The sequence below is a fragment of the Erinaceus europaeus genome, chromosome X, assembly GCF_950295315.1.
Source record: "Erinaceus europaeus chromosome X, mEriEur2.1, whole genome shotgun sequence".
In the NCBI taxonomy this organism is placed as follows: Eukaryota; Metazoa; Chordata; class Mammalia; order Eulipotyphla; family Erinaceidae; genus Erinaceus; species Erinaceus europaeus.
The window spans coordinates 85,351,562-85,366,658 of NC_080185.1; the positions used below are offsets into that span (position 1 = coordinate 85,351,562).

Below are 15,097 nucleotides of genomic sequence, written 5' to 3' on the forward strand. Positions count from 1 at the left end.
GGCCTGCTTCACCACTTGTGGAGCTTTCCCCCTGCAGGTGGGGACCGGGGGATCAAACCTGGGTCCTTGCTCATTGTAATGAGTGCTCAACCAGGTGAGCCACCACCTGGCCCACTTCACTCACTTTTCTTTCTCTCTCTCTCCCTTTCTCTCTTTCTTTCCTTTTCTTTCTTTTTTCTTCTATTTTTTTTTTATTGCCACCAGGTTTATTGCTGTGGCTCAGTGCCTGCAGGACAAATTCACTGATCCTGGTGGCCATTTTTTTCCTTCCCTCCCCTCCTTCTCCCTCCCCTCCCCTTTTCTCTATTTTTCCCTTCACTCCCCCTCCCTCCATTTCTTACTCCCTCCCTTTTTTTGATAGAAAGAAATTGAGGGGGAAGTGGGAAAGAGAAAAAAAGAAAAAGAGATACCTGTAACACTGCTTCACCACTCATGAAGCTTCCTCCTGCAGGTGTGGACTAGGCCCTTGAACCCAAGTCCTTGGTAATGAGTGTGTTCTACCAGGTGTGCCATTGCCAAGTCCCGGTAATTTCTTTTTTATAGAAAAATTACAAGGCTAGCAAAATAGCTCACTTGGTTAGTGTGTTGCTTTGCCATGTCTGAGGCCTAGGTTTGAGCCTCATCTCCACCACACTGAAGGAAGATTTGGTGCTGTGGTCTTTTTCACACATTATATATCTGAAAAAAGAAAAGAAAAGAAACACTGCAAAAAGAGAGTGGGAAGAATTTTTGTCTATCAACTATTACCATTTTATTCTCTTGTATTTTTTTTTAAAGATTTTATTTATTTATGAGAAAGATAGGAGGAGAGAGAAAGAACCAGACATCATTCTGGCAAATGTGTTGCCGGGGATCGAACTCGTGACCTCATGCTTGAGTCTAAAGCTTTACCATTGTGTTTTTGACAAGATTTATTTATTTGTCTATTTACTTATTTATTTAAGAGTAGGGGGAAGAGTGTGAGACAGAGAGATGAGAGCACCAATCTGTCATATGCAGTGCTGGCTATTGATTTCAGGACTTCTGCATGCAAATCCTGTACTTTACCGGTGAGCCACTTTCCTGTCTACATATGTTCTCTTTTTTATCCTAAAGCAAGCAGAGTGAAGTAATTTTATATCTTGTTATTAGAACATTTGAGGATAGTTTCAGACAGAAATAGTGCCCTTTGGGTGGGGGTAGATAGCATAATAGTTACACAAAGAGACTCTCATGCCTAAGGCTCCAAAGTCCCAGGTTCAGTCCCCCACACCATCATAAGCCAGAGCTGAGCACTGCTCTGGTTAAAAAAAAAAGAGTAAATCAAAAAAAAGAAAAAGGTGTCCTTTTATATTCAGTGTGTATTTCCTTATTTTTCTTTGTTTTAGAGGGGGGTGGGGTGGGAGGACACCACAGCACCACTCCACCACCTGTGGAGCTTTTCCAGGTACCATGATGCATTGACAGAGCTTGAACTTGGTAAGATGTGCACACTACCTGTCTTCTGGCCCCAGTGTATATTTCATAAAAACAGAGTTTTATAAATCCAGTATAATTATCAAAATCATAAAATTAAAATTGATATACAGGGTGGGGGAGATAGCATAATGGTTATGCAAACAGACTCTAATGCCTGAGGCTCTCAGGTCCCATATTCAATTCCTCCATACCACTATTAACCAGAGCTCAGCAGTGAACTGATTTTAAAAAATGATATACTATTATCTAATTTATAGAACTGAATACAATTTCTTCAATTTCTGGTGTTGCTTTTTTTACTGTAGTGAAATATATTTTAATGAAATATTGGTAAAATTAATCAAGCTGTGGATTGGGGATATTTTTGTGCTTATATTTTCTTTCCCTGCCAAAATACCATTTGGTGATTATCCAGGGAAGTATAATTAGGAAATAAAATATTCCAACAGGTAATCATCCAACATAAAATTTTCTAGGAATCCTGGCATAGGGTTACTGAACTTTCAAAATTATTGTTAGATTTGATTGCAGCTGTGAAAGGGATCACTGTCCATAAATGACATTTAAAGGCATATTTTCATAAATTAATAATGCCTTAAATTTTCCTAGGGCAACTCTATAGAGACCTTTTTCATTTCACGTTACATTTAAATAGGATCTTTTGGTGTACATTTGTCCTAAGTTGAACAATTTTATTTGAAATGTACTTTTCAAGTTCTTTTTGTTGTTGTTAATAATTTTTGTATTGTGTGTGTGTGTATGCGCGCGCATGCACACTGGTGATTGAATTGTTGTGTTACCACTGGCAACCTCCATAGTTCATGTCTTTTTTTTTCCTATTGTTAGAGTGAGATACAGAGAGAAAGTGAGAGAACAAATCTTCCAACCTCCATGAAGTTCTCTTTGCTATTTCCATTTGGTGCTGGGGATCAAATTCAAAGCCAGAGCCTTGTGCATGTGAGATGGACACTGTATTGCTGAGGCACCTCCCTAGCCCTGTTTAAAAACAAAAGAACCTTTTGAATTATTTTAAATATACATAAAATTATTCAAAAATTATTTTAAATATCCATAAAATAAATTAAATAAAATAAATTAAATATACATTAAATATACATTAAATATACATAAAATATACATAAAATAAATTATTTAAAATTATTTTAAATATATATAAGGTGATTCTTGGGTGAGTTTGGGGAAAGAATCATGACATATTGCTTGGCTTTGAAGCATATGAGAAAGTGTATTGAGAGCTTTTCGAAAACTTGAAACATTGACATTTTTGCACCTCAACTTCTTTTTGTTTCAGGGAGAGAAGATCTTCTACTTGATTCGCCCAACAAATGCCAACCTGACTCTCTTTGAGTGCTGGAGCAGCTCCTCTAATCAGAATGAGATGTTTTTTGGAGACCAGGTGGACAAGTGCTACAAGTGTTCTGTGAAGCAAGGACAGACACTTTTCATTCCTACAGGTCTTCCCTTGGATTTTTTGGGAGGGTTGGTGGAAAGTGGGAAAAGAAGGGAACTTGGGGTACCACAACCAAATCCTTCTCATAAATATTTTGAGTTGCTACTGAGGGATAACCTTGTCATATCAGCTGAGGGCTTAGAACTGGACTTCAAGAGAAGTCACTTGGTAGCTAGTAATATGGTTGTTTAAGGAATCTACAGGCAGGGAAACTCAGGAGGAAGTTGATGGACTCCTTTTCACTAGGTTGATGTCAACGTGGGCAGAGAACCAGGACACTAGGAACAGTGACTGTAAGGCTGACAGTGCAGACTAAATCAGAATGGGCTGGACTGTGGTGGAACTTTAAACAATTCATACTTAGGCAATGAACCTATAATTATGAATTTGTAGGTCTGGGGTGGGGTTTGAGAGAGAGAGGGAGAGAGACAAAGAGTTGTGTGTGTGTGTTAAAGTTCTTCTATTTGTAGAGAAAAGTTGACATCCTCACTGTATTGGATCTTCTGTGAGCACAGTATTGCTTCATTTGTTTAGATCTCCCTGATTTCTTAATTACTTGATTTAAGAATTTGTGTTACATTTTCTTGGAACATTTGATAGAATTCTCAAGTAAAATCATATGAACCTGGAGATATCTTTGTGTGGAAGTTTTTAATTAATATTTATTTACCTTAAATTTTATTAAGCTATTTAAACAGTTTTATATTGGGTGGGTTGTGATAACCTGTGCTTTTCAAGAAACTGATTCATTTTATGTAAGTTGTCAAATGTGTGTTTACAATTGTTTGCAGTATTTTCTTCTTACCTTTTTGATGCCTTCTAAGTCTAGTGATAGCTGATTTCATTCCTGCCACTAGTTATTTACCCCTTTTCTTTTATTCTGTTTCACTGTTGATGAGTATCAATTTTATCAGACTTCCCAAAGGATTCCTTTCTGTTTAATTTATTTCCTTTTTCCATTTTGAATTTTACTGATTTCTGTTTTTAACTTTTTCTCTCCTTCCTTGTGCTTGCTTTTAATTTACTTTGTTCTTCTTTTTCCAGTCTCAAGAACAGAGGTTTATAGAGGTCAATCTCTTAGAAATTATTATTACTATTATTATTTATTCTCTTTTGTTGTGCCTGTTCTTTTTATTGTTGTAGTTATTATTATTGTTGTTGATGTCATTGTTGTTGGCTAGGACAGAGAAATGGAGAGAGGAGGGGAAGACAGAGAGGGGGAGAGAAACATAGACACCTGCAGACCTGCTTCCCTGCCTGTGAAGTGACTCCCCTGCAGGTGGGGAGCCAGGGTCTCGAACTGGGATCTTTACACCGGTCCTTGTGCTTTGTGCCGCATGTGCTTAACCCGCTGTGCTATCGCCCGACTCCCAGAAGTTATAATTATGGTGGAACTAGGGTCTTCTGTATTCCACCACTCCATGCTGCTTTTTTAATTCAGATAGAGAGATATAGGGAAGGAGAGACTGTGCAGCACTGAAGTTTCCTCCATTGCCGTAGTTTCCTGCCATCGCCCATGTGGTGCCAGGACTCAAGTCTGGGTTGTATGCATGGAAATTTAGACACCCTTACCCAGTGAACTCTTTATCTACCTAAGAAAGATTCTTAATTGTATGCTTTCCCTTTTCCTATTGATAATACAAACATCTAGTGCTATATATTTCCCCATAGAATTGATTTAGCTGTGTTACATATTTTGCTATTATATTTTTACTTTATTTTGATCAAATGAATTTTAAAAATCAAGATATAATTCACATACCAGAAATTTACCATGTTTAAGAGTACAGATATTTTTTATCTGAGAAATTGACTTTTAAAAAAATATTTATTTTCCTTTTTTGTTGCCCTTGCTTTTATCATTGTTGTGGTTATTATTATTGTTGTTATTGATGTTGTTATTGCCAGATAGAACATAGAGAAATGGAGAAAGGAGAGGAAGACAGAGAGGAGAGAAAGATAGACATCTGCAGTCCTGCTTTATCACTTGTGAAGCGACTCCCCTGCAGATGGGGAGCCGGGGGCCTCGAACCGGGTTCCTTACGCTGGTCCTTGCACTTTGCGCTATGTGCACTTAACTTGCTGAGATACTGCCTGACACCCTTCCTTTTTTTTTAAGACTTCATTTATTTATGATAAAGATAGGGGGAGAGAGAAAGAACCAGACATCACTGGCACATGTGCTGCCGGGGATCGAGCTTGAGACCTCATGTTTGAGAGTCCAAAGCTTTATCACTGCACCGCCTCCCAGACCACAACAGTACAGATTTTTTCTTTCTTTCTTTTTTTTCCTTTTTATAAAAGTATTTATTTATTTATTTTTTTTATTTTTGTTGCCCTTGTTTTTATTGTTGTTGTAGTTATTGTTGTTGATGTTGTCATTGTTGGATAGGACAGAGAGAAATGGAAAGAGGAGGGGAAGAAAGAGGAGGAGAGAAAGATAGACACCTGCAGACCTGCTTCACCGCCTGTGAAACGACTCCCCAGCAGGTGGGGAGCTGGGGGCTCGAACTGGGATCCTTATGCTGGTCCTTGCGCTTTGCGCCATGTGTGCTTAACCCGCTGCGCTACAGCCCGACTCCCCCCTTTTTTTCCCCTATACTGAGAGATTAATGTGTACAGTCGAACAGTAAATAATGTGTACAGTCAAACAGTAAAGTTTGTACATGCATAACATTTCTCAGTTTTCCACATAACAGTACAACCCCCACTAGGTCCTCAGTCATCCTTTTCCAGGGCCAAGAGTACAGATTTTTCTTAACACATTTTCACAAGTTTGTGCAGTTACCACTGCTATCTAATGCCAGAAAAAAAATTTTTTGACATTTTTTATTTGTAGACATTTGGGTTGTTTGTATTTTGTTACTGTTACTAATAATTCTGCTATGAACATTTATATATGTGTTATTGTATGTTTTCCGTTCTCTTGAACATATACGTAGGAAGGAATTGCTTACTCATAGGATAACTCTGTTTAGCATCTTGAGGATCTGCCAAACTTAACCTTTAAAAAAATTTTTTAAAATGTTTTATTTATAAAAAGGAAACTGACTAAACCATAGGATAAGATGGGTACAACTTCACATAATAGAACTCTGTATCCCATTCCCTCCCCTGATAGCTTTTATATTTTTTATCCTCTGGGAGTATGGACCCAAGATCATTGTGGGATGCAGAATGTTGAAGGTCTGGCTTCTATAATTGCTTCCCTGCTGAACATGGGCGTTGGCAGGTCGAGCCATACTCCCAGCCTGCCTCTCTCTTTCCCTAGTTGGGAAGGGCTCTGGGGAAGCAGAGCTCCAGGACACATTAGTGGGGTTGTCTGTCCAGGGAAATCTGGTCGGCATCATGCTAGCATCTGGAACCTGGTGGTTGACGAGAGTTAACATACAAAGCCAAACAAATTGTTGACCGATCATGGAGCTAAAGGCTGGAATAGTGGAGACGAAGATTTGGGGGGTCCTCCATTTTGTAGATAGCTAGTAGGCATATTTTAGTTATATTCCAAAGGACCTGTGGCTATACTAGTGTTTTTTTTTTTTCTGCTTGAGCCTGAAATCTGATATGCAGGTGGATCCTAATTATTGTCTGGGGAGGTGATGTCATGGCTGGCAGAAGGACCAGAAAGCTGGATCAGAGAAGAGAGTAGCTCCCTTGGGAGTCGGGCGGTGGCGCAGTGGGTTAAGCGCAGGGACCGGCGTAAGGATCCTGGTTCGAGCCCCTAGCTCCCCACCTGCAGGGAAGTCGCTTCACGGGCAGTGAAGCTGGTCTGCAGGTGTCTGTCTTTCTCTCCCCTCTCTCTCTGTCTTCCCCTCCTCTCTCCATTTCTCTCTGTCCTATCCAACAACGAACAACATCAACAATGGCAATAATAACTGCAACGAGGCTGCAACAACTAGGGCAACAAAAAGGGGGGAAAATGGCCTCCAGGAGCAGTGGATTCATGGTGCAGGCACCGAGCCCAGCAATATAACCCTGGAGGGGAAAAAAAAAAATAAGAGAGTAGCTCCCAAATATGGGAAAGGTGTATAAATATTTTTGTCTGTAAACCCCATCAATTTGATGTGATCTGGGGCCGATATTCAGTTTAGGAGCCTATGTGACCTCTGCATCCTTGTAGATCTGAGCTCACGTTCTGTGGTCGTAAGTAGGAATGTTCCAAGTTGCCCCAATATCAGGACCCATCTTCCTCAGGTGTATATTGTATACCCTCCCTTCGGGGGATGGAACATTCTCTACGATTGTTGCTCCAAGTTGAGGGCAAGGTCCTATGGGGGCCCATAAAGGGGTCTATTGTGTTGTGCCTGATAGGAATGACTGATAACAATGGAGAGAGGGATTTATTTGAAATCTAGGCCCATCGTGTCTTTTTGGGACTCTCAGGACTCCCCGAATAGGGCCCCAGCTGATGGACTACCTTTTAAAAAATTAATTAATTAATTTATTTATTTATTTTTACCAGAGCACTACTCAGCTCTGTCTTATGGTGTTATGGGAGATTGAACCTGAGGCTTTGGAGCCTCAGGTATGGGAATCTTTTGTATAACCATTATGCTCTCTCCCCCATCCTACTAAACTGATTTAAAGCAGCACTACCATTTTATCTTTCCACTAGCAATTTATAGATGTCTCACTTTTTCTACATCTTTCCTCAGCACTTGTTCTTGCTTATATGCCTTATCATTGTGATTATAACCATCCTAGTAGGTGTGATGTGATATTTCATTATGATGTTAAAGTGTATGTTCCCTAACCAAGGCACATTAGTGGGGTTGTCTGTCCAGGGAAGTCTGGTCACATCCTGTTAGCATCTGGAACCTCGTGGCTGAAAAGAGAGTTAATATACAAAGCCAAACAAACTGTTGGACAATTACGGACCTAAAGGCTGGAATAGTGTAGGTGACGTGTTGGGGGGCCCTCCATTTTGTAGATAGCTAGTAGGCATATTTTAGTTATATTTCAAAGGGCCTGTAGCTATACTAGTGCTTTTTTTTTTTTTTTTGCCTGAGCCTGAAATCTGATATGCAGTTGAATCCTAATTATTGTCTGGGGGGATGATGTCATGGCTGGAAAAAGGACCAGAAACCTGGATCAGGGAAGAGAGTAGCTCCCTAATATGGGAAAGGGGTATAAATATTACTGTAAACCCCATCAATTTGATGTGATCTGGGGCCCATAATTAGCTTAGGAGCCTGTGTGACCTCTACATCCCTAGATCTGAGCTCACATTCTGTGGTCATGAGTAGGAACATTCCATGCTGCCCCAGTATCGACCCATCTTCCTCAGGTGTATCATAGAGTATGTTGTCCATCCTCCCTTCAGATTGTTGGTCCAGGTTGAGGGCAAGGTCCAATGGGGGCCCACAAAGGGGTCTATTTTGTTGTTCCTGATAGAGATGACCGGAAACAGTGGAGAGAGGGATTTATTTGAGGTCTAGGCCCATCAAGTCTGTTTGGGAGACTCAGGACTCCCCGATTAGGGCCCCAGCTGGTGGAATGGCCTGGTAGTGACTAAATAAGTAACATTTTTATGAATCAGATTTAATGAGGTGAGTGATGGAGCTGGTTGGTGGCGCACATGTTATGAGGGGCACGAACCTGAGTTTGAGCACTCTGTCCCCACTTGCAGGGGGAAGGCTTTGTGAGTGTTGAAGCGGTGTTGCAGGTGTCTCTCTGTCTCTCTCCCTCTCTAATCTGCAGTTCCTTCTTGCTTTCTGGCTGTCTCTTTCCAATAAATAAATAAAGATAATACAAAAAATTTAAAAAGAGCAACATTACCTTTTTATTGCAAATATATTTAATGTTTGAGCTAACAAAAAAATCCCTGGACCTTCAAGTTTGCTTTTGTATGTGGTAATATTGCATCATGTACTGTCTAGAAAAATTCCCTGTGCCCCAGTATGATAATAAAGGTGAAAAAAGAGAAATAACATTTTGGTATTACCATGAGGATAGTTTTGAACTTGTATATATGCTCTAGACAAATGTCAGGGAGTCCTGGGTTCCCTGCACCACACCTTGAGATATTGTAAAAGGACTGGTTTAGAGTCTGTTGTAGGTAGTATGAGAGATATAATGGGTTTGAATTAATGATTTGGCAAAATGGGTAGATAGGGAGATTTTAGAAGGTCCCAGAAAGAGATACAGGAGTCAAAGGGAATTATTGAGTTCCAGCTAGGTAGTATTTTACAACCAACTTGTGAAATGGCTATTAAGCTATAAAATGGCAGAATTTGAACCCAGGTTTTAGGGTTAGAAAAGAGTATTCTTGCCAGTGAGGTGTTATGTCCTTCTTAGAGAAAAGGAGCAAATGGGTTGAGGTAGCAGAGAGATTTTGAGGTGAAAAGGATGTGGACTTTCTTAACCCTATGTTTAGATCAGTTTCAGGGGTATCTTGATGGCTGACTTGGTCAAGATGGGCATTGGGATAGTAGACGAACAGAAAGTTCTGTGTCATTGCCAGACTCACTGCTTGAAGGAGTTGAATTTGTGTTCTGTGGGCAGTGGAGCTATCCAGAAGAAGAAAGGCCCTTTGACAGCTGTGGCTATGCCTTTTTATCATGCAGGATGGATCCATGCTGTGCTGACCCCTGTGGACTGCCTTGCCTTTGGAGGGAACTTCTTACACAGCCTTAACATTGAAATGCAACTCAAGTGAGTTCTGGAACTGTGGTCATCTGGCTGGAGTCCTTGGGTTCTCTCCTGTCGAGATAAGTACAATATAGAAGGAGACAAGATAGTCAGAAAGGAATGGATACTGGGTCCTAGTGATGTTCAAATTGAGGATGAGTACTTCATTTTCACATATATATATATTACTATGGTCATTTCATAACATTTTAGCCCAAGTTTCCTAACCCATAAAGTAGGCTCTTACAGGGTAGTTGTGAAGATTAGAGGTAATGGATAAGGAAACACTTAGAACAATACCTGGTATGTAGTAGATGTTCAGTATATGAGATCGAGACTATCATTATTATTGTGCCTTTCTCCAGAGCTTATGAGATAGAGAAGCGACTGAGCACAGCAGATCTCTTCAAGTTTCCCAACTTTGAGACCATCTGTTGGTATGTGGGAAAGCACATCCTGGAAATCTTTCGAGGTATGGCACCCTTTGCCAACTGTGTGTGTGTGTGTGTGTGTGTGTGTGTGTGTGTGTGTGTGTGTTTAACTGTCACCTTAATCAAGATAATGTACTATCACCACAAAGTTCTCCTTAATACTACTCCATAAGTCTCATCCACACTCTCCTGTGCTAGCTATAACTTCTGGAAACTGCTTAATCTGTTGTTTCAAACCTATCATTTTGTCAATTAAAAGTGCTATAGAAGTAGAATTATACAATATATGTGCTTTTGAGATAGGCTTTTTAAAATTGTTTTTCTTTCTTTTTATAATTTTTATTTACTATCTTTATTTGATAGAGACAGTCAGAAATGAAAAGGGAAAGGGGTGATAGAGAGGGAGAGAAACAGATGCTTGCAGCCCTCCTTCACCACTCATGAAGCTTTCCCTCTGCAGGTGGGGACTAGGAGCTTGAACCTGGGTCCTTGTGCACTATAATATGTGTGCTTAAACAGGTGTTCCACCACCTGGCTCTGAGATTGGATTTTTTTTTTTACTAAACATAATTTAAGGACATGGGTTAATGGTTTTATTTAGCAAATATAGCAGAGAAAATTGAACACAATAGGAATTGTCACTATTTCCTGCCTATTTTTAATTTTTTTTTATTTATAAAAAGGAAACATTGACTAAACCATAGGATAAGAGAGGTACAACTCCACACAATTCCCACCACCAGAACTCTATATCCCATCCCCTCCCCTGATAGCTTTCCTATTCTTTTTTTTAAAGCTTTTATAAAAAGGAAACATTGAAAAAAACATAGGATAAGAGGGGTAAACTCCACACAATTCCCACCACCAGTACTCCATACCCCATCCCCTCCCTTGATAGCTTTCCTATTCTTTATCCCTTTGGGAGTATGGACCCAAGGTCATTGTGAGATGCAGAAAGTTGAAGTTCTGGCTTTTGTAATTGCTTCCCCACTGAACATGGGTGTTGACTGGTCGATCCATACTCCTAGCCTGCCCCTCTCTTTCCATAGTAGGGTGGGGCTCTGGGCAAGCAGTGCTCCAGGACATATTGGTGGGGTCATCTGTCCAGGGAAGTCTGGTCGGCATCATGCTAGCATCTGGAACCTGGTGGCTGAAAAGAGAGTTAACATACAAAGCCAAACAAATTGTTGGTAGAACCTAAAGGCTGGAATAGTGCAGATAAAGAGTTGGGGGGGTGTCCTCCATTTTTTAGATAGCTAGTAGGCATATTTTAGTTATATTCCATAGGGCCTGTGGCTATACTAGTTTTTTTTTTTTTCTTTTTGCCCCTGAGCCTGAAATCTGATATGCAGGTGGACCCAAGTTATTTTCTGGGGAGGTGATGTCATGACTATAAAAGGAGCAGCAAGCTGGATCAGGAAAGAGAGTAGCTCCCTGATATGGGAAAGGGATATAAATATTGTTGACTGTAAATCCCATTGATTTGATTTGGTCTGGGGCCTATATTCAGGTTAGGAGCCTATGTGACCTCTGCATCCCTGTAGATCTGAGCTCACATTCTGTGGTCATGAGTAGGAACATTCCAAGCTGCCCGAATATCAGGACCCAAGTTCCTCAGGTATCCCATAGAGTATGTTGTCCATCCTTCCTATTAAATTAAGATACTGAATCTGCATGGTCTCAGCGTTTCCTGGGTATGTTTCCCACAAGGACATGTTCCAGTCATGGTTATCCTGACATAATTGTTGGTTTTCATGTACTAGCCCAAGTGAAAGTGAATCTGTGGCTGTTCCTCCTTGTTTCCTCACTCATATCTGACATTCTTTGTCCAAGCAGAATCAATATGTCAGAGTCATAAATAACCTCAGTGGCTGATGAATGCATCCTTTTTTTTTTTTTCCGGTCTCCAGGGTTATTGCTGGAGCTTGGTGCTTGCACTGCACTACACATTCACTGCTCCTGGAGGCCATTTGTTTTCACTTAAAAAAAATCATTTATTTATTTCATTTTTGTTGCCCTAATTTTATTGCTGTAGTTATTATTATTGTCTGTCTTTGTTGTTGGATAGGAGAGAGAGAAATGGAGAGAGGAGGGGGAAGACAGAGGGGGAGAGAAAGACATCTGCAGACCTCCTTCACTGCTTGTGAAGCAACTCCCCTGTAGGTGGGGAGCCGGGGGCTCGAACTGGGACCGTTATGCTGGTCCTTGAGCTTTGCACCACGTGCGCTTAACCCGCTGCGCTACCACCCAACTCCCTTTTCTTTTCACTTTTAAAACAAAAATTTTATTGGATAGGACAGAGAGAAATTGAGGGGGGGAGAGAAAAACACATGCAGACCTCCTTCACCAGTTGTGAAGCAACTCCCTTGCAGGTGGGGAACTGGGGGCTCGAACTGGGATCCTTGCATGAGTCCTTTCCCTTCATCCTATGTGCATTTAACCTTGTGTGCTACTGCCTGGCCCCCTGAATACATCCTTCTTCCCAGTACCTCAGATCTTTATTCTGCTACCTAGATAGATCATCATTTAAGCATTTAGTTGGAAACTGGATAGCTATATGCTTATTACCTGTTTTGGACAGATCATTTTGGTAGAATATTCTTTATTGGGGAGTCAGACTGTAGCACAGCAGGTTAAACGCACATGGCGCAAAGCTCAAGGACTGGCGTAAAGATCCTGGTGAGCCCCAGTTCCCCACCTGCATGGGAGTCACTTCCCAAGTGGTGAAGCAGGTGTCTTTCCCCCTCATTGTCTCCCCCTATCTGCCTAAAAAAAATTCTTCTTTTTAAAGATGTTTCTTTTTTAAAAAAGTTAATTTATTTTTGATATTCATTTATTTCCTGTTGTTGCCCTTTTTTTTTTTTTTTTGCTGTTGTAGTTATTATTGTTGATGTCCTTGTTGGATAGCACAGAGAGAAATGGAGAGAGGAATGGAAGACAGAGAAGGAGAGAAAGACACCTGCAGACCTGCTTCACCGCCTGTGAAGCGACACCCCTGCAGGTGGGGAGCCGGGACTCGAACTGGGATCCTTAAGCTGGTCCTTGCGCTTTGCGCCACGTGCGCTTAACCCGCTGTGCTACCGCCCGACTCCCGAAAATTCTTTATTGAGCCTAAATTTAACTGTCACTGACCTCCTCTTAGAGTATCCACAACCCAGAAGACAGCCTATCTCTCTTCTGCATTACTGGTCCTTCAGATCTGTGTAGGTGATTATCTTGGTCCTCCCGTGTCATATTTTTAAGGCTTAAGAGGTAAAATTATCTGACAGGCCTCAGACTCGGACATGGACATTGTAAGTATTTAATGTATCAGTGTATCTTAGCAGAGAGAGAGAGAGAGAGAGAGAGATGTACTCTTCAACCCTGACCTATGGTGGTGCCAGGAATTGAACCTGGGACCTTTAGGCCTCAAGCATGAAAGTCGTGGGCTCAACCCTGGCCCTATAGTTTCAATCTTGACTTTGGCTCTTGCACTAGTCTGTTTTCTCTCTGACCCTCAGTTTCCTGAACTATAAAATGAAGATAGTAATACTGTCTTATAGGTTGGGTTTTGTGGTTTAAATGAAATAGTAGATCTTAAGTGCCTGTCATCGGTAAATAAGCACTGTTTTAAGAACTGAAATCTAGATTTGTCCTCAGAAACTTAGTAATTTTCTCTGGTTGCCTGAAAAAGTTAAGAAGCCTTTCACTTCTACATGTCTTTATTGATACTCTGCCTTCTTCTTTCCCTGTTTAGGTTTGCGAGAAAACAGGAGACACCCTGCTTCCTATCTGGTCCATGGTGGCAAAGCCCTGAACTTGGCCTTTAGAGCCTGGACAAAGAAAGAAGTAAATAAACTTATTTCTCTAATCCTTTTAGTGTCTGTCCTCCATAGGCACTAAGTTTGGGTAAATGCTTTGGGGAGACAGAAGAGATCAGGGAGACTTGCAGACTCCTAAGTCACAGTGGCTGACTGAACAAAGACTACTTGGATTGCATATTTATTTTTTATTTATTTTATTTTTAAAAATTTTTTTTATTTAAAAAAGGATTAATTAACAAAACCATAGGGTAGGAGGGGTACAACTGCACACAATTCCCACCACACAATCTTCATATCCCACCCCCTCCCCCCGATAGCTTTCCCATTCTCTATCCCTCTGGGAGCATGGACCCAGGGTCATTGAGGGTTGCAGAAGGTAGAAGGTCTGGCTTCTGTAATTGCTTCCCTGCTGAACATGGGCGTTGACTGGTCGGTCCATGCTCCCAGTCTGCCTCTCTCTTTCCCTAGTAGGGTGGGTCTCTGGGGAAGCTGAGCTCCAGGATACATTGGTGGGGTCTTCAATCCAGGGAAGCCTGGCTAGCATCCTGATGGCATCTGGAGCCTGGTGATAAACCTATCTTCCTGATAATAAAAAGTAAGATATGCTTATACTAGAGAATTAGAAAAATATGGAAGAATATAAAGAAGAAGAAAATATCACCTGTACTTTTAACACTCAGAGAAAACTAACATTTACAGATGGGAGTTTTATTCTGGTCTTTTTTATCTTTTTTGAATAAATAAAAATAATTAAAAAATTTTATTTATAAAAAGGAAACACTGACAAAAACCATAGGATAAGAGGGGTACAATTCTACACAGTTCCCACCACCAGAACTCCGTATCTCATCCCCTCCCCTGGTAGCTTTCCTAGTCTTTCTCCCTCTGGGAGTATGGGCCCAATTGCAAAAGCCAGACCTTCCACCTTCTGGTCTTTTTATATGCATTTAAGGTATGTAATTGCTAGCACCCTAGACATAAAATTATATATGAAATGGTTGATATATCTTAATCTTCCTGTGTCACTGACATTCTCCATAAACATTTAGTAGTTACATAATTTTTCTCCCTGTAGCATTATACCATTCTTACCTAACTACTTATTGTCTCCTTTTTATTTTGGAAGTATAGGTAGTTATAGAAAAGCATTCAGTGAATTTCTGTGTATATCAGTTTTTGTCCCTTACTACTTGATTGTTTCTTCAGGATAGATTCCTGGAAGAACAATTAGTAGAACAAAATGTATATTAAAACTAAGACTTTTGATGCATACTGTCAAAATTGCTCTTTATAAATATACCTAT

General features: G+C 40.5%; 2 protein-coding genes across 7 annotated transcripts in view; both read left to right on the top strand.

The window, feature by feature from the left end:
* The window catches only part of FAM120C (family with sequence similarity 120 member C), a 423,297-nt gene that overhangs the window by 241,068 nt on the left and 167,132 nt on the right, over nt 1-15,097 (top strand). The window lies entirely within an intron of this gene.
* Nucleotides 1-15,097, top strand: part of PHF8 (PHD finger protein 8) — a 139,968-nt gene that overhangs the window by 46,901 nt on the left and 77,970 nt on the right. For all 6 annotated transcript variants that reach the window (XM_060183472.1, XM_060183474.1, XM_060183475.1 and 3 more), the window contains 4 exons: nt 2,771-2,933; nt 9,496-9,583; nt 9,925-10,031; nt 13,727-13,818. In XM_060183472.1, coding sequence (XP_060039455.1) covers nt 2,771-2,933; nt 9,496-9,583; nt 9,925-10,031; nt 13,727-13,818 — 450 coding nt within the window. The remainder of the gene's footprint in view (nt 1-2,770; nt 2,934-9,495; nt 9,584-9,924; nt 10,032-13,726; nt 13,819-15,097) is intronic.